This window comes from Dipodomys spectabilis, unplaced genomic scaffold (genome assembly GCF_019054845.1).
Source record: "Dipodomys spectabilis isolate Male_0828 unplaced genomic scaffold, ASM1905484v1 ptg000004l, whole genome shotgun sequence".
NCBI classification, from domain to species: Eukaryota; Metazoa; Chordata; class Mammalia; order Rodentia; family Heteromyidae; genus Dipodomys; species Dipodomys spectabilis.
In genome coordinates, this window is record NW_024870681.1 from 402533 (window position 1) to 425802 (window position 23270).

The 23270-nt window shown below is 48.6% G+C and overlaps 2 protein-coding genes across 8 annotated transcripts in view; one reads left to right on the forward strand and one right to left on the reverse strand.

Annotated features, from left to right (window-relative positions):
- Positions 1 to 9661: 9661 nt before the first annotated feature.
- Positions 9662 to 15358, forward strand: Timm22 (translocase of inner mitochondrial membrane 22). The gene is made up of 4 exons (XM_042692275.1): positions 9662 to 10062; positions 11638 to 11834; positions 12794 to 12866; positions 14766 to 15358. The coding sequence occupies exons 1-4, from the start codon at positions 9825 to 9827 to the stop codon at positions 14840 to 14842; spliced, it is 585 nt and encodes a 194-aa protein (XP_042548209.1). The 5' UTR covers positions 9662 to 9824; the 3' UTR covers positions 14843 to 15358.
- A 1915-nt stretch (positions 15359 to 17273) lies between these two features.
- Positions 17274 to 23270, reverse strand: part of Abr (ABR activator of RhoGEF and GTPase) — a 207944-nt gene continuing 201947 nt past the window's right edge. For all 7 annotated transcript variants that reach the window (XM_042691544.1, XM_042691552.1, XM_042691568.1 and 4 more), the window contains 3 exons: positions 22644 to 22749; positions 20475 to 20622; positions 17274 to 19619 (listed from right to left, as the gene is read on the reverse strand). In XM_042691544.1, the coding sequence (XP_042547478.1) occupies positions 19530 to 19619; positions 20475 to 20622; positions 22644 to 22749 (344 nt within the window). In that variant the 3' untranslated portion in view covers positions 17274 to 19529. The remainder of the gene's footprint in view (positions 19620 to 20474; positions 20623 to 22643; positions 22750 to 23270) is intronic.

Genomic DNA, 23270 nt, shown 5'->3' on the forward strand with positions numbered 1-23270 from the left:
AGAGGTGGTTTGTTCTGTGTTTTGCTTTCATTCATTACAGGAAAGCACTTTCTACTGGAGTGTATCCAAACCAGCATCTGGCACCTGAGAAAGTGAAAGTTCAAACATACTGCGCATGAAATATAAATAAAATTTAGAGAATTGTTGGTGCGGTAGGCCTTGATTAGAAGCCAGATCTTACAGCTGCCTTTTAAAGTGGTGTGGAAAGAGAGGATTTGTGACAGAAATGACTCCAGAATCATGATTCTAGTGGTCATTTGTTACGAGAAGAAATCCAAAGAGACTCATTTGGCTTCCTGTAAAGAAATTGCCATTATCCTTCGGCCTGTGAAAATCACTACTCTCTCTACTTCTGCAGTGTAACAGACTACTTAAAGACATTGTCCCTACTGGGATTTAGCTAGTTAGGATACATTAATTGATCAGCAAACTATTATTATTTTGAAATATGTATTAAGGAGCTACAACATGTTTGACATTGTGATGAATATATATATTACATTTTTCTCTTTCTTTCATTCTTTCTTTATTGTGCCAGTTCTGGGGCTTGAACTCAGGGTCTGGGCACTGTCCCTTAGCTTTATCACTCAAGTCTGGCTCTACCATTTGACCCACACCTCCACTTCTGGCTTTTTGCTGGTTGATTAGAGATAACAGGCTCACAGACTTTCCTGTCCAGACTGGCTTACAACTATGATCCTTAGATCTCAGCCTTCTGAGTAGCTAGGATTATAGGTGTGAGCCATTGTCACTCAGCATTCCACGGCCTCTTTGTTCATGGGTCTTTGGGGATATGATAGGGATGGGTTCTGTTATCAACAGAACAAGTCATGCTAGCCACTTGATTAGAATTTAACTCTGCCCAGATCACTCTTTGTTGAGCATTCATATGGGATACAAATATCCTTTTTTTTCTTTTCTTTTTTTTGGGGGGTCCGGTCGTGGGGCCTGAACCCTGGGCCTGGGCGTTGTCCCTCAGCTCTTCAGCTCAAGGCTAGCGCTCTACCACTTTGAGCCACAGTGCCACTTCCAGCTTTTTTCTTTTTGCTTATGTGGTACTGAGGAATAGAACCCAAGGCCTCTTGCATGCAAGGCAAGTGCTCTACCACTGAGCCACCTTCCCAGCCCCACAAATATCCTTTTTTTTCTTGTTCACAGAAAGAAATTTATTTTCATCTTTTCCCAAATATCTTTGTCATCATTGCTACCACGCAGAATTGAGTCTGTAATCATACATGCGGCCAGGTCCCCTTCCTAGCGAAGTGATGCAAGTGATAGAAGTTCTGCTTTTTTATTTTTTAAATATATATATATTTATTTATTTATTATTTTTGTCAGTGTGGGGCTTGAATTCTGGGCCTGGGCACTGTCCCTCAGCTCTTCAGCTCAAGGCAAGCGCTCTACCACTTGAGCTACAGCGCCACTTCCAGTTTTCTGGTGGTTTATTGGAGATAAGAGTCTCATGGTCTTTCCTGCCTAGGCTGGCTTTAAACCGTGATCCTCAGATCTCAGCCTCCTGAGTAGCTAAGATTACAGGCATGAACCACCAGTGCCCAGCTTTTATTTTATTTATTGCCAGTCCTGGGATTTGACCTCAGAGCTTCGTTTGCTCAAGGCTAGTGCTCTACCATTTGAGCCACAGCACCACTTCTGGTCTTTCCTGAGTAGTTTATCGGAGATAAGAGTCTCATGGACTTTTCTTTTTCTTTTTTTTTTTTTTGAGGGGGGTCCAGTCGTGGGGCCTGAACTCTGGGCCTGCGAATGGTCCCTCAGCTCTTCAGCTCAAGGCTAGCGCTCTACCACTTGAGCCGCAGCGCCACTTCCGGCTTTTTTTTCTTTTTGCTTATGTGGTGCTGAGGAATCGAACCCAGGGCCTCAGGCATGCAAGGCAAGCGCTCTACCACTGAGCTACCTTCCCAGCCCCTCTCATGGACTTTTCTGTATGGGCTGGCTTCAAACCCCGATCCTCAGATCTCAGCCTCCTGAGTAGCTAGGATTACAGGTGTGAGCCGCATGTGCCAGGCCTTTGGTTGTGTTTGTTGTTGTTATAAGTCAGGTAATAAGTACATTTCTTTTTGGACAATATCACTCCTTCTCTCAAAGTTGTGCTCTTTGAGAGCATTTTCCTTCCCCACTATCCTCTGGGAATGTCCTAGAGAAGGACTGGAGTGGTTCTGCTGTCTACTTTTGGGGTCCCTGCATGTCATATAGAACCATCAATAAGCCAAAACCTGTCTTGTCTTTCTGTATACTGATCACAGGGAACTCCCATGAATTCCAGGGAGAAAGAGGACAGTGCAGTCAGGCTGAAGGCCAAGGACATTTGTGCCACTTCTTCCTTGTGCCTTCAAGGCCTGCTCAGTCTCTGCCATGTCCCAAGCTCAGGCTGATCTTGAATTTACAGTTCCCTGTCCTGGGACTACAGGCACCTGCCACCATATTTAGCAGTCTTTTCTGACTTTCCTATGGTACGTGCAAAATGCTAGGGATTAAAAAAACAAACAAACAAATCTGTTGTGCATATTTTCTGCATGTGTGCTGGCTCTGGGGCTTGAACTCAGGGCCTGGGAGCTGTTCCTGAGCTTTTGTGCTCAAGGCTAGTACTCTATCACTTGAGCCACAGCTCCACTTCTAACTTTTAATTAGAGCTAAGAGTCTCATGACCTTTCCAGCCCAAGCTGGCTTCAAACTGCAGTCCTCAGCTTTCCTGAGTAGCTAGGATTACAGATGTGAGCCACCGGTGCCTGGATGTATTATGTATATTTCTATTTGCCTGCAGTACAGTACTGTTCAGATCTAATCTGATGCTCCCCAATGGATAATTATTACTGTGACTCTATCTCAGATACAACCCAGTATGTGCTCCACTTACCCAAGTCTGAAGTGGGTGCTAACAAACCACCAGACAGCCAGACGGTTTGCCTCATTTCCAACAGCTCTTGATAAACAATGCCAAAGCAATAGCACAAGAGACAGTAAGCAAATCTGGATTGTGAGTATGAGAGAGTAAATAAAACTCCCAAACAGTTCTGGTGTGGAGGGAACTGGCTCCAGGAATGTAAGACCAACCAGAAACAGGCTAGAATCTCAGGATCTGTCACCGGGAATAGCACAGGAAGGGTTGGAGGGTGCTCTGTCAGTGGTAGAGGACTTACTAACATGGAGGCCCTGAGTTCAAACCCCAGTGCAGGGAGAGAGGAGGGAAGGAAGGAAGCAAGCAAGGGAAGGAGGGAGGGAGGAATCGTACAGGTTCTCACTTTGATTATCACAGGCCAGAGTCAAAAAGAATTACGACATAAGGGAACATAATTTTTCTAACACTTTACACTTAACTGAGGGTCCAAGAATGACACCTAGAGCTGGGCACCCATGGCTCATGCCTATAATCCTAGCTACTCTCTGAGACCTGGAGGATTGAGATTCAAAGACACCCTGGGCAGAAAAGTCTGTTAGACTCCATTTCCAATTAATCAACAAAATGCTAGACTGGAAATATGGTTCAGGTGGTAGAGTACCAGCTGAGCAAGCAAGCTGAGAGAGTATAAGACTCTGAATTCAAGCCCTGGTGCCAACACTGAAACTAAAACAAAAGTAAAGAAAAGAATAGCCAGGCGGGGCTGGGAAGGTGGCTCAGTGGTAGAGCACTTGCCTTGCATGCTCGAGGCCCTGGGTTCGATTCCTCAGCACCACATAAGAAAAAAGCCGGAAGTGGCGCTGTGGCTCAAGTGGTAGAGTGCTAGCCTTGAGCTGAAGAGCTGAGGGACAGCGCCCAGGCCCAGAGTTCAGGCCCCACGACCGGACCCAAAAAAAAAAAAAAAAAAAAAAAGAATAGCCAGGCGCTGGTGGCTCACTCTGGTAATCCTAGCTATTCAGGAGGTTGAGATCTGAGGATTATGGTTCAAAGCTAGCCTGGGCAGGAAAGTCTGTGAGACTCCTTCAATCATCCACTAAAAAAAGCTGGAAGTGGAATTCTGGCTCAAATAGTAGAGTGCTAGCCTTAAGCAAAAGAAGCTCAAGGGAGAGTGCCCAGACCCTAAGCTCAAGCCTCTGGACTGGCACACACACACACACACACACACACACACACACACACACACACACACACACACACAAATTCCAGGGTTGGGTTGTAAGCATGGCTCAAATGATAGAGGGCCATGAGTATAACCCCCTGTAAAAAGAATAATTCTGGCATCAGGATAGCAGCCCATGCCTATAACCCCAAATATAAAAGAGGCAGAGACAGGAGGCTGGTGAGACACTTTTTTGTGAAAAACAAACTAAAGCACAAAATGGAGTGTCCTTTCTCCAGCCCAGACTTAGATAGAGACATGATTGAATGGTAAGGATTCTTGCCTAGCCGGGTACCAGTGTTTTACACCTATAATCCTAGCTACTCAGGAGGCTGAGGATCACAGTTCAAAGCCAGCCTGGGAAGGAAAGTCCATGAAACTCTTCTCTCCAAATGGTAGAGTGCCAGCCTTGAGCACTTGAGTTCAAGCCTTAGGACTGGCACGCACGCGCACGCGCGCGCGCACACACATACACACACATACACACACACACACACACACACACAGAGCTTGCCTAGTAAGCATGAAGCTCTGAAGTCAAACCCCTGAACTGCCAATAAATAAATAGTAAAATAAAAAGGGCTAGGAGTGGGCTGGGAAGGTGGCTCAGTGGTAGTGTTTGCTTTGCATGCATGGGGCCCTGGGTTTGATTCCTCAGCATCACATAAGCAGAAAAAGCTGGAGGTGGGACTGTGGCTCAAGTGGTAGAGTGCTAGCCTTGAGCTGAAGAGCTGAGGGACAGAGCCCAGGCCCAGAGTTCAAGGCCCATGGCAGACCAAAAGAAAAGGGGGGAGGCTAGGAGCATGGGTAGTAGTGCCTGCCTAGTAAATCTAAGGCCCTAGCTCAGTGGCCCCCATCCCCAAAATGAATATTTCAGATTCATCACTCCCAAATGCCAATGAGAAAATGGAATGTAGACAGCTGGGAATGGAAATGATGGAGTAAGAGCTAAACTTGGACTGGAGCATGATGTGTGTCTTTCCAGGCACAAGTTACGCAAGCAACACACTGGCATTTAGATTTTTGTCTTGGCATAGAGAACTTGTAGCAGTAGATGTGATAGAGTTTACACGCTAAAAGATGGATCTGTGCATGGTTTGGAAAAAAGTAAGGCCAGAGGCGAGAGAACTAAATTAAGAGTTTATTAACAGAGGGCTAGGGATGTAGCTCAGCAGTAGAGCACTTTCCAGCATGTGCCACACCCTGGCTTTGATCTCCCACAAACCAACCAACCACGACTCTGTCGATTGAGGGGTTTGACACGGCTGCTGTGGCAATGAGATCTAAGAAAGTATGGTTTGAGAAATATATAAATGTGTGTGGGCAACACAGAAAGTAATATATCTAAGATTATCTATCTATCGATTGATCGATCAATCGATCTATCTATCTTCGTGCCAATATTGGAGCTTGAACTCAGGGCACTGTCCCTGAGCTTTTTTGCTCAAGGCTAGCACTCTACCACTTGAGCCACAGCACCCCTTCCAGCTTTTTTGTTTTAATGATCAATTGGAGATAAGCGTCTCTGGGAGTTTCATACCTAGGCTGGCTTTGAACCTTAATCCTCAAATCTCAGCTACCTGAGTAGCTAGGATTACAGGTATGAACCAGTTCTGATTTAGATCCACCCTGCAATCAGCTCGCACTGTGGGTGCAAAATAAAAGCCGCACCCACCTGGGCACAACTCAACACTGCTTCCCTCTCTTGCTTGGAAGGCTGATTTGGGAGTCTGAGTTTGTCGGTAACTGCCTTACCATGGGTTGTGCCTATTCCTTGTTCTCTAAGGCCCCTCCCTTTCCCTGGGGCTCCAGATTTCAGTCTAATTCACAAGTCAGAGCATTTTCTGCTAAGCCCTTCAAGGATGCAGTTTCCTGCCCATCTCAGAGAGCCCACCTTAAGCCAAAACCTCTTCTTTGTATGATCGATGGTGGAGTGGAAGATGGGAAGGTGGAGAGATGGGATGAGATGGAGAGAAAGGGGTAGAAGAATAGAGTTTGGGAAGATGGGAGGGTAGGGGATGAGGTGTAGGGAATAGGAAGATGGAGGTAGGGAGGTGAGAGATGGGAAAATGGAGATATTGGGGATGGAAGGATGAAAGTTTTTCCCTAAAACCCAGGCTGGCCTCTGGAGGCGGAGTCCTGCTCTATCCTACAAACTCTTTTCAGTCATGGGGAGCAGCGATGAATAAAATACGTGCCAGTGTCCCCGGCAAGTCACTGTGCTCTCAGCTGACAGGTGGCTCATCTGTGTCTAGTTGAAGAAATTGCTACTTTTTGATTCCTAGCACTACAAAGCAAACAAAAAGCTACAGAACTCCATGGGCCTACTCTTGCACTGGCATAGTGAGGAGCCCTCTGTCTACAGCGCCTATATTCATCCACCCAGCCTGAGAACCTCCCTGCCATTCATTCAAAAATGAAGTCTCCATTGTGGGAGAGTGGTCAGTGGTGAGATGGTATTCCTGCCATACACACGGAATAGATACAACAACCTCAAGAACACACACTAGCAAAATGCAGTAACACAGCAGTTAGGTAATGATGTTATCTATGCACACACACATATCCTATTTTATTTTATTTTTTTCTGGTCGTGGGGCCTGAACTCTGGGCCTGGGCGCTGTCCCTCAGCTCTTCAGCTCAAGGCTAGCACTCTACCACTTGAGCCTCAGTCCCACTTTCGGCTTTTTTTTTTCTGCTTATGTGGTGCTGAGGAATCGAACCCAGGGCCTCAGGCATGCAAGGCAAGCGCTCTACCACTGAGCCACCTTCCCAGCCCACATATCCTATTTTAATATAACCTAATTGTAAATGGAATAGGTATCTTTCTCTCTCTCTCTCTCTCTCTCTCCCTCCCTTCCTTCCTTCCTTCCTTCTTTCTTTCTTCCTTTCTTTGTTTTTATTTGTTGTTGTGAGGCTTTAACTGAGGGCCTGGGCACTGACCTTGAGCTCTTCGTGCTCAAAGCAAATGTTCTACCACTTTGAGCTACAGTGTCACTTACGGTTTTTGAGTGGTTAATTGAAGATAAGAGTCTCCCGGGAACTTCTTTCTGTTTGGGCTGGTTTTGAACTGTGATCCTCAGATCTCAGCCTCCTGAGGGGCTAGGATTACAGGTGTGCACCACCGGCACCCAGCTGGATTTAATTCTTTTTACAATCTTTTTTTTTTTTGTGTGCCAGTCCTAGGGTATGGGTGCTATCCTGTGCTCAAGGCTACTGCTTTACCAAATTAAACTATAGTTCCATTTCTGTCCTTTTAGTAGTTAATTGGAGATAAGAGTCTCACAGACTTTCCTGCCTGGACTGGCTTTGAACTGCAATTCTTAGGTATCAGCCTCTTGAGTTGCTAGAATTACAGGCAATCCCCAGTAAACATTCCTCCTTCAAATGAGGAATGAGTCACTGTGTTATGTGCAACTAAAAAGCTTAGGTCTGAACTAGATCTGCTAACTGGGAAGTAAGTGGGACCTCAAGAGTAGCTCATTCAGTGAGCTGGTGGGTACAGAAGCAATGGAACACTATGGGCATCTCTGCCCATAATTACTGGCCATCCTCACCACCTTCAGTTGTCCTGCATGTTTCTCTTAGCTAAGATACCCAAATAAACTATTAGTCTGAGCTGGAGACGTAGAGCAGTGGTTAGAGCACTTGTCTAGCCTGCATGAGGCCTGGCTTCCATCCATCCATATTGCTAGTTTGAATCAATATAATGGTTGGGGGGCTGGGAAGGTGGCTCAGTGGTAGAGCGCTTGCCTTGCATGCATGAGGCTCTGGGTTCAATTCCTCAGCACCACATAAGAAAAAAGAAAAAAGCCGAAAGTGGTGCTGTGGCTCAAGTGGTAGAGCGCTAGCCTTGAGCTGAAGAGCTGAGGGACAGCGCCCAGGCCCAGAGTTCAGGCCCCATGACTGGACCCCCCCCCAAAAAAAAAAATAATGGTTAGGATTAATCATAGTACCATAAAAACTACTGCAAAAATTCTTTTGACACTAGCTCATTCATATACTATCTCAATTTACTTTCAGGCATTGAGTTTGTAAGCTGGTAAGCAGTTCAATTGGATCCATCTAACATAAGCTTAGTTGCTTTTTTTTTTTTTGTTGGTTGTGGGGCTTGAACTCTGGGCCTGAGTTCCTCAGCTCAAGGCCAGCACTCTACCACTTGAGCCACAGTGCCACTTTCCGGTTTTCTGGTGATTAATTAGAGATAAGAGTCTCACAGACTTTCCTGCCCAGGCTGGCTTTGAACAGCGATCCTCTGATCTCAGCCTCCTGAGTAGCTAGGATTACAGATGTAAGCCACCGGTGCCTGGCTGCTTAGTGGCTTTTTTTTTTTTTCTCAAAATTTTTGTGATTAAGTGGTTACATAATTTCCCAAATTTCACAGTATTGTGGGATAGTGATGCTTAGTTAAAGTCACAAGCACATTCTAACTTTCATGGAGCAAATTGTCTATGATGGTCTATAACAATTATGAGTTCTATGAGCTCTGCAATACAGTTATTTCTTCCACATTGGGTGATATGTACATTTCTTTTGTTTTGCATAGCATTAGCTGTTCCCTCTTTCCCACTTTGCTTAGTGGCTTTTAATGATAGTACAAATCCCATCATGAGTCCAGTTGACAACTGGCTGGAGTACCAGCCACAGTCTTCCCTGAGCCCCAGTTACATCCATTTGCCAGAGAGGCATGGTTTTGCTTATATTTGGCAAGGGCCCTCTCCCAGCTATTATCTATCTGTTCTGTGTCCTCAAAACATTTAAATCTTCCTTTCATGTTTATCGACAAAGCCCCTACCATCAGTTACATTTCACACCTTCAAGAACACCCCAATTAAGCCGGCCATGGTGGTCCTCACCTGTAGTCCCAGCTACTTGAGTAAGGTTGAGAGAGGAGGATGCTTGAGCCTACTAGGCTCTAAACCAGCTCTGGCAACCTAACAAGATCCCATCTCAGCTGGGCACCAGTGGCTCACGCCTGTAATCCTAAATGACTCCGGAGGCTGAGATATGAGGATTGAGGTTCAAAGCCAGCCGGAACAAGAGACAATCTCCAATTCACCGCCAAAGAAAGCCAGAAGTGGAGCTGTGGCTCAAGTGGTAGAGCTCCAGCTTTGAGCAAAAAACAAACCAAAAACTAAGGGACAGCGCCCAAGCCCTGAGTTCAAGCCCCAGGACTGGCACCAAAAAAAAAAGAAAGAAAGAAAGAAAGAAAGAAAGAAAGAAAGAAAGAAAGAAAAACAAAGAACCTATCTCAGAAAAAAGAAAAAGAAAAAAAGAAAAAGAAAAGCAAACAAAAACCAGCATCCCAATTACTGAGTGGGAAGGCACAAGCCCCCTGCCGGTTTCCCTGCGCATTGCAGCAAGAGAGTGCGCTCCAGCTCCTCGCCTGCCTGTCAAGAATGCCAAAAGTGCACGCGAGCATGCGCAGGGCTTTCCTGGGAAATGTAGTTGGACGTTTGAATTAGAACTACACATCCCAGTGTGCACCGCGCCTCACGCTTTCAGGTAAATCCGAATCTTGTGTGGCTGAGCTATTGGCCGTCCTGCAGGAGTCTGATCCTCTGCTTCCGGGAAGCTTCTGGTGGAACACGGCAGTTCTTTCGCTGGGGGTGCGGATGCCGAATCTGGCTTTCGTAGCTTCCCCGACGTGGCGAATCTGCCGTTGCCTCACACAGTGTCCGGCCTCTCGGGCAAGCTTGTGGAATCTGCTGCGGGAAGAAAGAAACAAGGTTTCCTGGGCCCGCTGCTGTCATGGCGGCGGCCAGCCCGAGCGCGGGGGACTCGGCGCCTGAGGCTGCGGGCTCCCCCGAAGCCCCGCTGCAATACAGCCTTCTCCTGCAGCACCTGGTCGGGGACAAGCGTCAGCCCCGGCTTCTAGAGCCGGGCAGCCTGGGCGGGATCCCCAGCCCGGTCAAGAGCGAGGAGCAGAAGATGATCGAGAGGGCGATGGAAAGCTGCGCCTTCAAGGCGGCGCTGGCCTGTGTGGGAGGTGAGGCGAGGCTGGGGGGCCCGCAGGAAGACCCCACCCCCGGCCTGGGTGCGGGCGAGGAACCGGGGTCACGCCTCTCCCGACCCCAGGCTCGCTTTTGTCCTTGGCGTTTGGGTCGCAGAAGCCGGGGCGCGGTGCAGGTGGAGAGACTTCATTCCCTCAGTCATCGGTCCAAGTGGTTTATAAGCCGCTGCCTGTGGCAGGGGGTGGGAATCCGGGATGAGCGCGACGAGAGCCAGAGAGAGAGCGAGAGAGAGCGAGAGAGAGAGAGAGGAGACTGGCAGAAGAGTGATGTGGATGTAGATGCAAAGGTCCTTAAGGCAGGGACTAGCGATTTGAAAACTAGAAGGTCTACCCTGCCTCCTATGCTTGCAGATGAGTTTAAATTTCATTGAGAATCAAGCCTGGTATAGATGACTGGTGCCTGTAGTCTAGAGACAGGAGGCTTACAATTTGAGGCCAACCTGGGCATAAAGTTAGCCATACCTCATCTCAACAAACCAGCTACTCAGGAGGCAAAAGGTAGGAAGATCGTGGTCCAAGACCAGCCTGGGCAGAGAGCATGAGATTCTATTTGGAAAAAAAAAAAGGGCTGGGAAGGTGGCTCAGTGGTAGAGCGCTTGCCTTGCATGCCTGAGGCCCTAGGTTCGATTCCTCAGCACCACATAAGCAAAAAAGAAAAAAGCCGGAAGTGGCGCTGTGGCTCAAGTGGTAGAGCACTAGCCTTGAGCAGAAGAGCTGAGGGACAGCGCCCAGGCCCAGAGTTCAGGCCCCACAACTGGACCCTCCCCCCCCCCAAAAAAAAAAGAAGCAAAAAATGGGTGGAAGCATGGCGCAAATGCAGAACACTGGCCTATTTAAACAAGACAAGCCTTGGCTACTTCACCTCCCCCCCCCTCACCTCCCCAAAAAAGGAAGAATATAGTAGGAAGTGAAAATATAGGCAAAAGTTTGGAGCTGGAGTTACTGGAAAGAAAAAGCCAGAAGTGGAGACGTTTGAGAGGACAGATGTCCATGACTTTACTCATGACCTCGAAGTGATGAGAAAACATCCATTATGGCAAAGTCCAGCTGCTCAACAAGGTCCCATGTAGACAGCTTGGCAGTGCAGGATTTCCCATACAGTAGATGTGTGACCTTGGAGGGATATTACTGAATCTCTCTGAGATTCAGTTTCTTTATCTATAGGAAGGAGGGGGCGGTGGAATCTACCTCGTAGGGTTATTGTGAAGAATAAAGGAGGCAATGGCTGAGTGTCTCTGAGTATCCAGCCAGCATATTCATCACAGATGGCTGTGATGAATGTCACTATGGTCAAGGGAGCAGGTTACAAAGTTGATAGCTGAACTCTGAGGGTGGTGGTTGGTTTCATCTGAGTGAGTTGAGAAGACAGAATGACAAGGAGAGTTAGGAAGTGAAAGGAGGAAGAAATCCTAGAGGAGACCAAGAGGACACACAGAGCATTGTGTGGGGTAGAGGCCAGATAGGAGAGATGGAGTGGCCGAGACCCAAGATGTCACCTTCAACTGTGCTCCCCATGCATAATCCAGAAACCTACCCTCTGTTTGTTTGTAGGATTTGTCTTGGGAGGTGCATTTGGGGTGTTTACTGCCGGCATTGATACCAACGTAGGCTTTGACCCAAAGGATCCTTACCGTACACCAACTGCAAGAGAAGTTCTCAAGGACATGGGGCAGAGAGGAATGTCCTACGCCAAAAATTTTGCCATTGTGGGTGCCATGTTTTCCTGCACTGAGTGTTTGGTAGAGTCCGTAAGTGTCTCTTTCCCAAGGAATCTTTACCTGCTGTTGTCACATAATATTTAAAGAGAAATGCTCTTAATGTTCTTCCTGGAGTATAGATAAGTAATATCAGGTACTGTCCAGACTCTCCAGGGCCCTGCTGCTATGATGTTTGCATCTGGTAGCCACCAGTATTATGACCTAAATAGACCTTTTTACTGTATAACTTGGAAAAAAAAAAAAAAAGATTCAGTCCTGTCAGGCACTGGTAGCCCATGCCTATTAATCCTAGCTATTAGGAGGCTGAGCTCTGAGGCTCAAGGTTCAAAGCCAGCCAGGGCAGGAAAGTCCATGAGACTTCTATCTCCAATTAACTACCAAAAAGCTGGAAATAATGCTCCAAGTGGTAGAGCACTTGTTGAGTTTAAAAGCTCAAGACAGCATCTAGGGCCTGAGTGTAAGCCTCAGGCCTTGCACAAAAAACAAAAGAACAAACAAGCCAAAAAAGATAGTCCATACTGTTTCTCATAAAATAGCCCTTCAAGTAAACTTTGTGCGTGTTTATGATATGGGCTAGGTTTGAAACTCAGAGCTTTGTGTGTGCTAGGCAAGACCACTGAGATAAAGCCTCAGGCTAGTTAATGAAGAACCTGTGTGGTGGTGTATTCCACTTAAATCCCAGCTCTTGAGAGGCCGAGGCAGGAGACTTTGGAGTTCAAGGAGAGCCTATGTTTCCTAGTGAGATGTCTCAAGCAACCAAACAAGTCATCTCCAGCAAGACTTCCTGGAGAATTTGGGAAGAAATTCAGATGGCATAGGCTATATATTTGGTTTTGGCACTCTAGGGCCACCTGCAGGCAGCATCTATGAATACCTTCAGATTTTAGGAACTATACTTTTGGAAAGATGATGCTTCCTTTGGATAGGGACACAGCCAGGTAGAGGCTTGTCTGCTTCTCTGGCTCTGAACTTAGCCTCTCTACCCACAGTACCGGGGCAAGTCTGATTGGAAGAACAGTGTCATCAGTGGCTGCATCACCGGGGGAGCTATTGGTTTCAGAGGTTAGTGTTGTTCTCCAGTGCTTTTCCTTTGTGTCCTGAAAAATGTGCTGACGTGGACATTGCCGGTGTAGAAGCTTGCTAGTGTGTACATCAGGATTTCTTGTTTTGGCCACTACTGCTGGGTTTGCAGGGCATCGGCCCTATGCATTGTGGGGTCTTTAGTCAGATGCTAACAGCACCAGTTGAAAGTGTCTCCCAGTTGTCCAGAGTTCCCTGAGGGGCAAATTTATCACCCACCTACAAGCCCCTGATTTAGCTCTTTCTAAGAAAATAGAACTGTCCTTTACTGAGTATATGGGACAGCTTCCTTCCAATGAGGACATAGAGTATATTGGTGAATTAGCATTTTGTGTGTATGTGTGTGTGAGTTGGTACTGGAGCTTGAACTCCTGGCCTTTTGCTCTCACTTGCACTTAAAGCTTGCACTCTGGGGGCTGGGAAGTTGGCTCAGTGGTAGAGCGCTTGCCTTGCATGCCTGAGGCCCTGGGTTCGATTCCTCAGCACCACATAAGCAAAAAGAAAAAAGCCGAAAGTGGCGCTGTGGCTCAAGTGGTAGAGCGCTAGCCTTGAGCTGAAGAGCTGAGGGACAGCGTCCAGGCCCAGAGTTCAGGCCCCACGACCGGACCCCCCCAAAAAACAAAAAAAGCTTGCACTCTGTTACTTAAAGTGCAGCTCTACTTTTGTGGCAGCCACTCAGCCCTGAGCAGCCCATTTGTCCATATGCAAGGCTGGACTACCAGGTCTAGGCAGCATTTTTCTTAATTTTACATGGTTTTCAATTTTTTGTTTGTTTTGCAGTGCTCTGAATAGAAGCCTAGGTCTTACAAATGCTAACTATGTACTCTACCACTAAACTACACTCCAAGACCCACCTGTCAGTTTTAATTTTGTATATTCATTTTAAAAAGCAATGTCTTTTATAGTTGGAGATTCTGCTCATTAAAAATTTAGTACAGGTGCCAGGGTGCTGGTGGCTCATACATATAATCCTAGCTACTCAGGAGGCTGAGATCTGAGGATCATGATTCAAAGCCACCCTGGGCAGAAAAGTCCTTGAGACTCTTATCTTCAATTAACCACCAAAACAGTGGAAGTGGAGCTGTAGGTCAAAGTAGTAGAGCACTAGCCTTGAGCTAAAGAGCTCAGGGACAATGCCCAAGCCCTGAGTTCAAGCCCTACAACTGACCCCATCCCCTCCCCCCCAAAAAAAAATTCAGTACAGGTGTTCTAGAAATGTTAGATTATCCATTGTAAACAACCAAGAAACCAATTTCAGGATTTTCCCTGTTGGAATGCTTATCAGGAGGCCTCAGGGTCTTGACTGGCCTAGATGCAGTCTACCTACCCTCTGTAGGTAACACCTACTGAGCAAAATGTCACTGGTTTCCTGCGAGTGGATGGTTTGCTGTCACTAAAGCCTGCTTTTGCTCCTACATAGCCATGTGTAATTTATAGAGTGACTTCTCCTTTGGTCTTCCTGCTGCTCTGCTTTGTCAGGGCCTCCGAGAAGCTCAGCTCCCTCCAGGACTGCTTTGATCACTTTCCCAGGAATTTATTCCATAAACAGTTCGGGTAAAGGCCATATGCTTTCATTTGATTCCAAGGGCTGTTTCTCTTAACCAGTTTCCTGCCTGTGAGGGGCTATTTCCATAAGACTAGCAATAGTAATTCTTTGGAATGAGAAAACTTAGGCAGATGTATAGTTAGATGAAGCACACTGGCTTGGATCCCATTCACTGCTTCATTGAAGTCTTACAGCTATCTTAGATGGCATTCCTGTAATGACTGCACATGCTCTGAGCTGGGTACTTTGCATCTGTGGGTATACACTTGTGCTTGCAGCCTGAGTTCGCATCTGTCATCGTGGGTCAAGTAACGTTACTTGTGTTTGCTTTACAGCTGGTGTAAAGGCTGGGGCCATTGGCTGTGGAGGTTTTGCTGCTTTCTCTGCTGCAATTGATTATTACCTACGGTGAGAGGAGTGGTCTAAGGGGAAGGATGCTGCTGGCCAGGATGGAACTGTTCTTTGAAGAACAGTTTCTATACTACTTGGTATTACTTCAGGAGCAATGGAGCTGAATTGTTGGTTTTTCCTTCATATGGCTAATGGTGTGAGAGAGCCACCAGGCTGTTCTCTGCCTCCAGCCTGTAGTGTGTCCGCTCTGCCGCTCCTGGACTCCAGCCAGGAGCTGGGCCATGTCAGATTGACTTCTTCAAGCCTGTCAGGAGGTAGCTGGTTGACTGTATGAATTATGTTCTACCCACGCTCGGTCCTGACCACATCTAACTCACTAAGTTGTTTGATGCTGTGGGTACAGAAGTGGCAGCGTTTACCAAGACCCAGGAAGCACTTCTGCCTTGGAACTCTATGCAAAGATCCATCTTGTACACTAAGGCAGGGAAAAGTACATTTATGCCATCCAGCCAGTGATGTCATTTTCTTTAGTATTTTGCCATCCTTGTTAAAAAATATATCTATCTATATATATTTATATCATAGTTTGAAAGGCTGATTTATTTGTATGTAAATTCCACAGCCCCTCCCCCCCTCCCCCAGATGGTACCCCATGAGTAACAATTCAGTGGGAAAGGGATAACCTTGAGAAGTCTGGCATTGTAACACCCACAAGCTCATCACACAGGGCAGTCGTTCCCCAAAAAGCCTGGCCTGGCTGTTGTGTAGCTGTGTAATTTTGCTGCCTTGCCCTACCCAGAGCTTGCTGTATCATGGTCGGGCTCAGGCTCAGGCCCAGGCTCTGGCCCAGTTCAAGGATCTGTGTGAAGGTCCTGTTCTGGCCTGGCCATAGCTGTTAGCAAGATGAGCTGTTATTAAGGAGCTATTCCCACTACCCTTGTTGTCCAGTCTTTTTTTTTAAACCTCAGTCTTTTTTTTTGTTTGTTTGTTTTTTGCCAGTCATGGGGCCTGAACTCTGGGCCTGGGCGCTGTCCCTCAGCTCTTCAGCTCAAGGCTAGCACTCTACCACTTGAGCCACAGCACCACTTCTGGCTTTTTCTGCTTATGTGGTGCTTAGGAATCGAACCCAGGGCCTCATGCATGCAAGGCAAGTACTCTACCACTGAGCCACCTTCCCAGCCCAAACCTCATAGTCTTAAGCTGTTGACAACAGCTTATTCTAATTGTGCACCATGGTAAGTATAGCTTTTTGTGATTGGCTGCTTTTTTCAGGTGTATTTGTGGAGATGAAGTTGATGACACAGAGTTTGCCTCCTGCAGGCTAGGCTGGTGGTGTGGTGAATGCTATGTAAGGCTGTGTCCAGCCCGTGATCCTTTTTTCTTCCTATTACACAGTACCTCCTCTGCCTTTGCTTTGTTTTGTTTGCTTTCTTCTTCCTCTTCCCTGCCTCCTAGCTTACTCACCCTAAGCCAGCACTAGACTGGGCTTCCACATGCAGGCGTCCCAGTGTATTTGTGAGTGACAATGTCAAACCTGGCTGGTGACAGTGTTCACTGTTTCCTAGGAAACATGAGCTAGTGCACAGGGCTCCCAGCCTTCTGGCAAGTTCTTGTTCTGCATTGTGGGGGGAAAACTCAGGGCATTGCACCCTGGCTTCCTCCTGTCATGCACTCTGTATGATGCCTATCCGACTCTCACAAGTCTGAGACTTCATTCTCATCAGGCCAAAGTGTCGTCCAGAGCTTTGAGAACAAATTACCTCCTGCATTGTCCTGAAACACTTTATCCTTGAGCCCATTTGAAGTGAGGTACCTGTGGAAGTGATGCTTGGGCTAGCTTTACCAGCTTTTATGCACAGGAGGCCTAACACCACAAATGCTGCCCTGGCAACTGCATTGGCAGAGATGAGCCTGGAGGCTGTCAGTAACACATCACTTCCATAAGCTAAGCCTTGTCCACACGGACTGCTGAATCAAGAGAGGAGATGAAAAGCTTCCTGTTTCGGACGGCTGAGGAGCCAATATGAGCTCATAAACCAAACAGCAATTTGCAGAGACATCTGTTCTCCATCTCAAGAGTAAACACTGCAGAAGCTCAGGTTGGTGGGGGCCTAACCCCATGGGCTTTCCCCAAGGAGGGTGGGCACTCTAGGAGATGCAAGTCTCTAACAAGTTGGTTAGAGCAAAAGGCTGCCCCAAAGATGGTGCTCCAGGACACACTGACGGTGAGCTCTGTGAAGAGATGTGTGCTTCACGAACCACACCACAGTGACAACAGCAGCCAGGCTGGCAGCAGGCCGGCGCCGGTGTGAAGAGCAAGGAGGTTTGGCCCACTGCCTCCACACTGCTGCAGGCCAAAGGGAAGGCTCAGGGACAGCAAGGTAAACAGGTTCCTAGAAACACATCTGGATGCAGCTGGAAGAGTTAAATATTTAGATTAGTGCTGGGCCTTCCCTGTACTAGTAAGAACACAAACATTCATACCGCAGGGCTGAGTTTTGTGCAAATGTTGGGACTTTGCATTTTTTTTTATTAACATTTTCCTCTCACGTGGTTTACATCAATTTATAATCTACATAAATTGAAACAGAACAGAGACAAAAAAAATATATCCTTACCAACTTATTAAAGTCAAATATTAATGAAGGGTCCCGTCCTACCTCCATCAACAAAAACTGGTAACCCTCAGCCACTGCTCAGCGAGGAACGCATGCCTGGGATTCCTGGAGCCTGTCTCCTGTTGGCACACCCTGCCATGCAGGAGTGATTAGGGGTTCTAGGCTGCAAGGTCTCTGTCTCAGGAGAACCCACAGGGTTATTTCCTTAGTGCAGCTCAGTCCAGCTCTGGCATGCAGTCCTCCTCACACAGGGTGCATTTCTCGGCCCTTCCAGCCTTCCACCTTTTATACTGACCAAGTTGGGGCTGCAACTAGCTCACCTTGAGCCTCTAATCTGTTATTCTTGATCCTTTGGAAGCAAGAACCTGTAACTACACATCAGCACCCATCCCTAAGTAGACATTGGAGGAATTATCAGCTGCTGGGGTCTTAATGCTCAAATGGCATTCTTCTTTACCTCTTGCCCCAGAGAGCAGGGCTCCTTGCTAAACTGCTAATGGGCAGTTGAGTGGTTGGCATTTCTTTCCTCTATATGTATGTAGACTGTTCTGCCAAAGGCAGTAGAAAGGGCCCTGCCTCACCCAGCAAGCACCGCAGCTTTGGGGCCAGCAAACTTCTTCAGACTTAGTCCTGAGCATACACAATGGGAACTGTTCCCCTCAATCCTGGGGGCCAAGAATCAGCTCTGCAACACACAAGAGCCTGAGAGCTTTGGGAATAAATCTGTTTTCCAGTACTGAGCAATGGCTGTCAAAGTTGGGATGGTACCTGCTAATCCCCTACTTCCAGTCCTGAGAGGCATGCCTAATTCCTCATCCTCCCCCCGCTTCTGGAATTCCCCAGCCTTTATTCTCAGGCTGCCTACAGAAATGGGGGCGAGACAGGAGCAGCACTGCCGGCTGGTAGCTGCTAGCGGTTGGGTTGTGCCTGCCTTTCCCAGGCCCGCAGCACATGTGGTGGTGAGGGCTGCCCGTGGCAGTGCTTGGCTGTGGAGAGTGTGTGAAGTCTAAGGCAAAAGTACCACGAGGTATGTGTGGTGCCAGACAGCCTCCAGGATGGAGCCTGCTCCAGTCTGGACACCTGCTTCAGCCACAGAAGTTGCCTTTCAGGAAGGCTTCTGCAAGTCCTTCCTTCTTAGAGCAGCTTCCCCTTGCCGCCTGCTGCTGGTGCTGCTCAGCACTGGCCCCCTGTGCTGTCCTAGTCCTTAGCAGCCTGGTTCTCCACATCCCCATAACCCACATCCCCACATGCTTTCCTAACCCTCTGTTCTCTTGGTAGACCACTTGTGGGCCTTTACAATGAAAGGAAATAGAACACCGGGGAAAAGGAACTGAAAAGTCAGTAGTAGAAGAAACAAAGTGCCTCACTGGTAGGCAGGAGACAGAACCAACCCCAGAAATGGCGACTCTCAGATGGAAAGTTCCAGAAATCAGCTCTCCAGCTCTGCTGAGGATTAGTGTGAGTCTGTCTCCTTGTCCAACATTTGCACAGGTAGCAAGGCAAAGCAGGTGTGCCTCCATGGGTGGAAGGCAGGGAGAGGCCGAGGGTAGTGTGCAGTGGCATCAAATGGCTGCCACCGCCACCCAGGGCTTCCGCAGAACTTTCCAGGTGATGAAGCGAAACCCGAGGCCGCACATGCATGTGGCAGGCTGGGAAGAAGAAGATGGAGGACACTGAGGGGGGGCTGAGATCTGGGAGCAGGGAGGGCCAAGAGAGAAGCTGGCAGCAGTTACAGAGCGCAAAGTAAAAGCCCTTGGACTGGACTCGGGAAGAAAGAAAGTTAGGGAAAATGAAAGAACAGAGCAGGCTGCCCGTATGCCCACACCAGGTCGGTCACGACCTTTTCTGCATGACGAATATACATAAAACAATTGCTGAACAGCACGGAGCATCAGACACAACTCGAGGTACAGAGGGCAGGAGCGGGGGTGTGGCGATGAGGCTGGGGGCTGGTCAGCTGGCTTTGTACAGGTGGCACAAAGGATGCACATAATTCCAGTTCTTGGAAGTCAGCTTCCCTTGGAGTCTGGAGTTCTGGGCTGGGGAGTTTCTGTTGCAGTCTTTCAAGTCTGTATTGGGCCTGGGCTGCAGGGGCTGGCTCTGGCCACCCCAACAGCTGCCCTGCCTCGGCTACACGTCTGTGGAAAAGTACAGTGTATTCCGCTTCAGTTCTGCGAAGGAAATGGGGGGATGCTGCAGGTAGTAGAGGAGGACCTGGACCTGTAGGGAGAGAGGGGAGACTGAGGTTGGAGTCCTTGCCCTCCCTCCACCTAACCTGCTGAGCGGAAATGATCTCTGAATCAGGGCCAAGTCTATGCTGTCCTCTGCCACTGTCCCCTGCTGGCTCTAGCCACCTCCCTTTCCTTGGAAGCCTAGATGATTGTCCATTTACAACACTAGAGGGCGCTGCAGGGCAGAGGGCGGAGAGAAGCCTGGAGCCACTTCTGCATGTAAGATGAAAGCTTCCAACCTGGACCTGATGTTGGCTTTGGTTTGACAGTTTCCCTGAATCTTGCAGGAATTGCAAAGAAGCTTCCTGACTCCAGAAGCAGCTCCAGGGCTTTGATGCATGAGGACAAGGCCCTCAGAATCTTCTGTGCCCCTGGCTGGCTTACTTGCTTTCCTCCTCCCACTTTCTCTTCCTTCCTGTATTAGGAGTTGAACTCAGGGCCTTGTACTTGCTGCTGCACAAGTGCTCTACCACTTGAACCACACCCCCAGTCCTTCTGATTTCATGTAGGGTCTCTAGCTTTTTGTGGCCTCAGACCATGATCCTACTTCCACCTCCTGAGTAATTGGGATTACATGTGTAAGCAACCATTCCTAGTGTGTATATGAGTCTTGTTCTCTGCCATCTGAGCTTTCTGAGACTGAGGCACTCCTGGTACCTGGAATATTCTCTAGGCAAGCCTAGACTCATACTTTTGGCCTGGGAAGGGAAGGATATTCCATATCCCTGAGCCTAGTGACAGTCTATAGGTGACTAACCCAGCTGACAGGAGGAGAGAGGTGTGAGCACTCTGCCATTCTCTCTACCCCTCCACTGGCCATAGTCCTGAGCAGTGCTGGTGGTACCTGTGCCATGACATCATGAGACCAGATGTCTGCAGCCGATGTGAGATGTGCTTTGCTCTCCACTTCTGAGGGTCTCAGCAGCGTGGGACCAAACACAGTGGCCAGGTTGTGAAGTGACATTTTGTTGATGGGTTCCTTCTCGGCAACCCTGAGAGGGAAGTAGGGAGAAGAGAGAAGTCTCTAGAAGTTACTCCTTAGCAGCCACTTGGATCCCCCAAGACCCAGAGTGACTCAGGGCAGCTGTAGGATTCCCAGGATCCCTTGCAGCTAGAGACCTGCTAATGGCAAAGACACTAAGCCAAGGGACTCAGGCCTTAGTTGTGTCCCAGTGTGCCATCCTCCCAGCCTCCAGGTCACCTGCTGAACTGATAATAAACTGCCAAGACCAGAAGGAGCCGCAGCCAGCAACTACAATGCCCTTGCCATAAGAGACTGCATGGCTGTTCTAAGAACACTATCTGAAACAATTCGTACTTGTCAGTTTCATCATCCCATGGAGGAGATGAAGAACCAAAGTAAGGGGAGGTTAAATGTCTAAATCTGAACCTGGTCAGTCTGCCTAAGAACCTATGCTTTTAACCGCTCTGCCCTTCACCTAGCATCCAACAGCCCAGCTGTGGGAGTGGCCAGAGGGACAGACTGTGACAGGGCAGGCAGGGGCAAGGCAGAGAGGACCTGGGGTCCGGCAGCAATTGCTCACTAGACCCATGGTTCCGCCTGCTGTGCTAACCACAGTCAGGCTTGGGGGCTGTCCTCCCCAGGCTCCACAGGGTGGGCTCATGGGACCACAGCTGTTGGTCTCCCTTTGGATTTTCCATGTTTCTCTTGCATAATAGACCAGATGCTCTGTCAACACTTCCCTTGAGTGACAGCAGGAGCTGCCATCTGTGGCTGGTGTCCAGCCCTAGTATTACCATGAAGCTCTGAGCCTCCCTCCCAGCTTAGGAAATATTCCTGGAGCTGAGACACACCCGCCTTGGGGACAGCTTCCCCATAACCTTATAACATCATCCCCGCCCTCCAGGCAGGAGCCAGGGATGTGCCTGCCGACTGCTTTGGAAACAGGCAAACAATACGATGTCAGCAGGCAGCTGTGCAGTGGACCAGTCCCTCAACACACACACACACACACACACACACACACACACACACACACACACACACACACGGGCCAGTCCCTCACCCCCCCCCCCCCATAGAGCCAAGTAGGCCAGTCCCTCACCACACAGACACACACACACACACAGCCAAGTAGGCCAGTCCCTCACCACACACACACAGACACACACAGACACACACAGACACACACACACACACACACACACAGACACACACAGAGCCAAGAGCCCAGATGTGGGAACAGATTGCCTAGTTCCCAGGGTGGAAAACCTAATGAATTTTCCCTTCCCACTCCTCCACTGTGCATCCTCCCACAACACTCGCCAAACTATTTGAGAATTGGTTAGGACTCTGGCCCTGGCCAAACCAGAGGGAAAATATCTCATAATGGGAAAAACAAGACACCAGGCCCAGCAGCTCCCTGTCTCTGCTGGCCCTCCTTAGCCAGGCCTGGCTGAAGCAGGTACCTGGGCCCAAGAAGGGGCTGAGCTAGGGTGCAGAATATCCTGATTCTGGCTGGGAAAGGGATTTAAGGAATACCCAGCGACTTCTCCTCCCCAGCACACCTGGGATTAACCTGAGTTAAAAATGTGTCCTGAGGATACCTTGGAGCTCAGCTGCAGTGCTGAACATGGTGGTGGGTATCAGCTTGACCACAGAAAGGGTGAGGGAAATCAAGAAGGGTCTTAGTTAGGATCTGGATTATATGGGTTCTAAGAACAATTCTGTTAATCCCAAGAAAGTTCCTGTTGGTTAGGGACTCAGTTTCCCATCTGTCCCAGGAGGTGTGGGCTAAGACCAGTGGATTTCAAACTTTTGACAATGACCCACACTACAAACACATTTGATGTTGTAACTCAATACTTCTATAGGAAATTAAAATACTTGTGCTTCCTGCCTGCAGCGCACCTCCAAGCTTCCCATTCTACTTCACTTAAAAATGCTAAACTGACTGGTCACTGACAAGTGGGGGCCTAAGTCTGTGGTGTTCTGCTGTAGCCTGCTTGGGTTCTCATCCTCCCCCTGGCTGAGCCCTGCCCCATTCAGTACCTTTTCAAGTGTTCCAGCAGGAAGAGGAAGGTGATGAGGTTGGGATCGGGCAGGGAGCGGAGCAGGTGCATCATGCAGTTCTCCTTGGCAGCAGGGTCAGACAGGGCTACGGGAGAGAAGAGGCTAGGGCAGGGCCTGCTTGGGACAAGGGAGTATGGGGGGGCACAGGAGGTCGGAGGTTGGGGAAAAGTCCCTGCAAGAGCCCTAGTGGCCTAGAGGAAGATCTTGGGTGAGCCTGAGCTGCAGAGGTAGGTGGTTAGCAGCAGTTCCCCTGGGCACCCCACCAAGGCCTCATTTTGACAGGCAACCTGGCCAGAAGGCAGGCTTTGGGAGCATCCCATTCCTTCCCCCTCCTGTATGGGACATTGTCACAAGTGCCACCCTGACCTCCATTCTATGCTAGATTCAAGCCAGTGGTGACACACCAAGGATGGTTTTCCTGAGGTGGTTCATTCCCTATGGGGGCTGCAATCCTTAGGCCTAGGTATGGCCTAAGTAGGGGCAATTAGGGACCCTTAGCAGAAGTGAAAGGAAGGAGCGGTGCTAGAAGGCTTAATGTGCCATCCTCAGTGTCCTGTCACTGCCCACCTCAGAGCAGTCTTCCCTGAATGTTGGTGTGTCTGGGCA

What these genes read in the sequence shown, in the direction of transcription:
- Timm22 (XM_042692275.1), top strand. Translation starts at nt 9,825, where the DNA reads ATGGCGGCGGCCAGCCCGAGCGCGGGGGACTCGGCGCCTGAGGCTGCG. An exon ending in GGCGCTGGCCTGTGTGGGAG is followed by an intron (nt 10,063 to 11,637) that starts GTGAGGCGAGGC and finishes GTTTGTTTGTAG; the next exon opens with GATTTGTCTTGGGAGGTGCA. An exon ending in GGGAGCTATTGGTTTCAGAG is followed by an intron (nt 12,867 to 14,765) that starts GTTAGTGTTGTT and finishes TTTGCTTTACAG; the next exon opens with CTGGTGTAAAGGCTGGGGCC.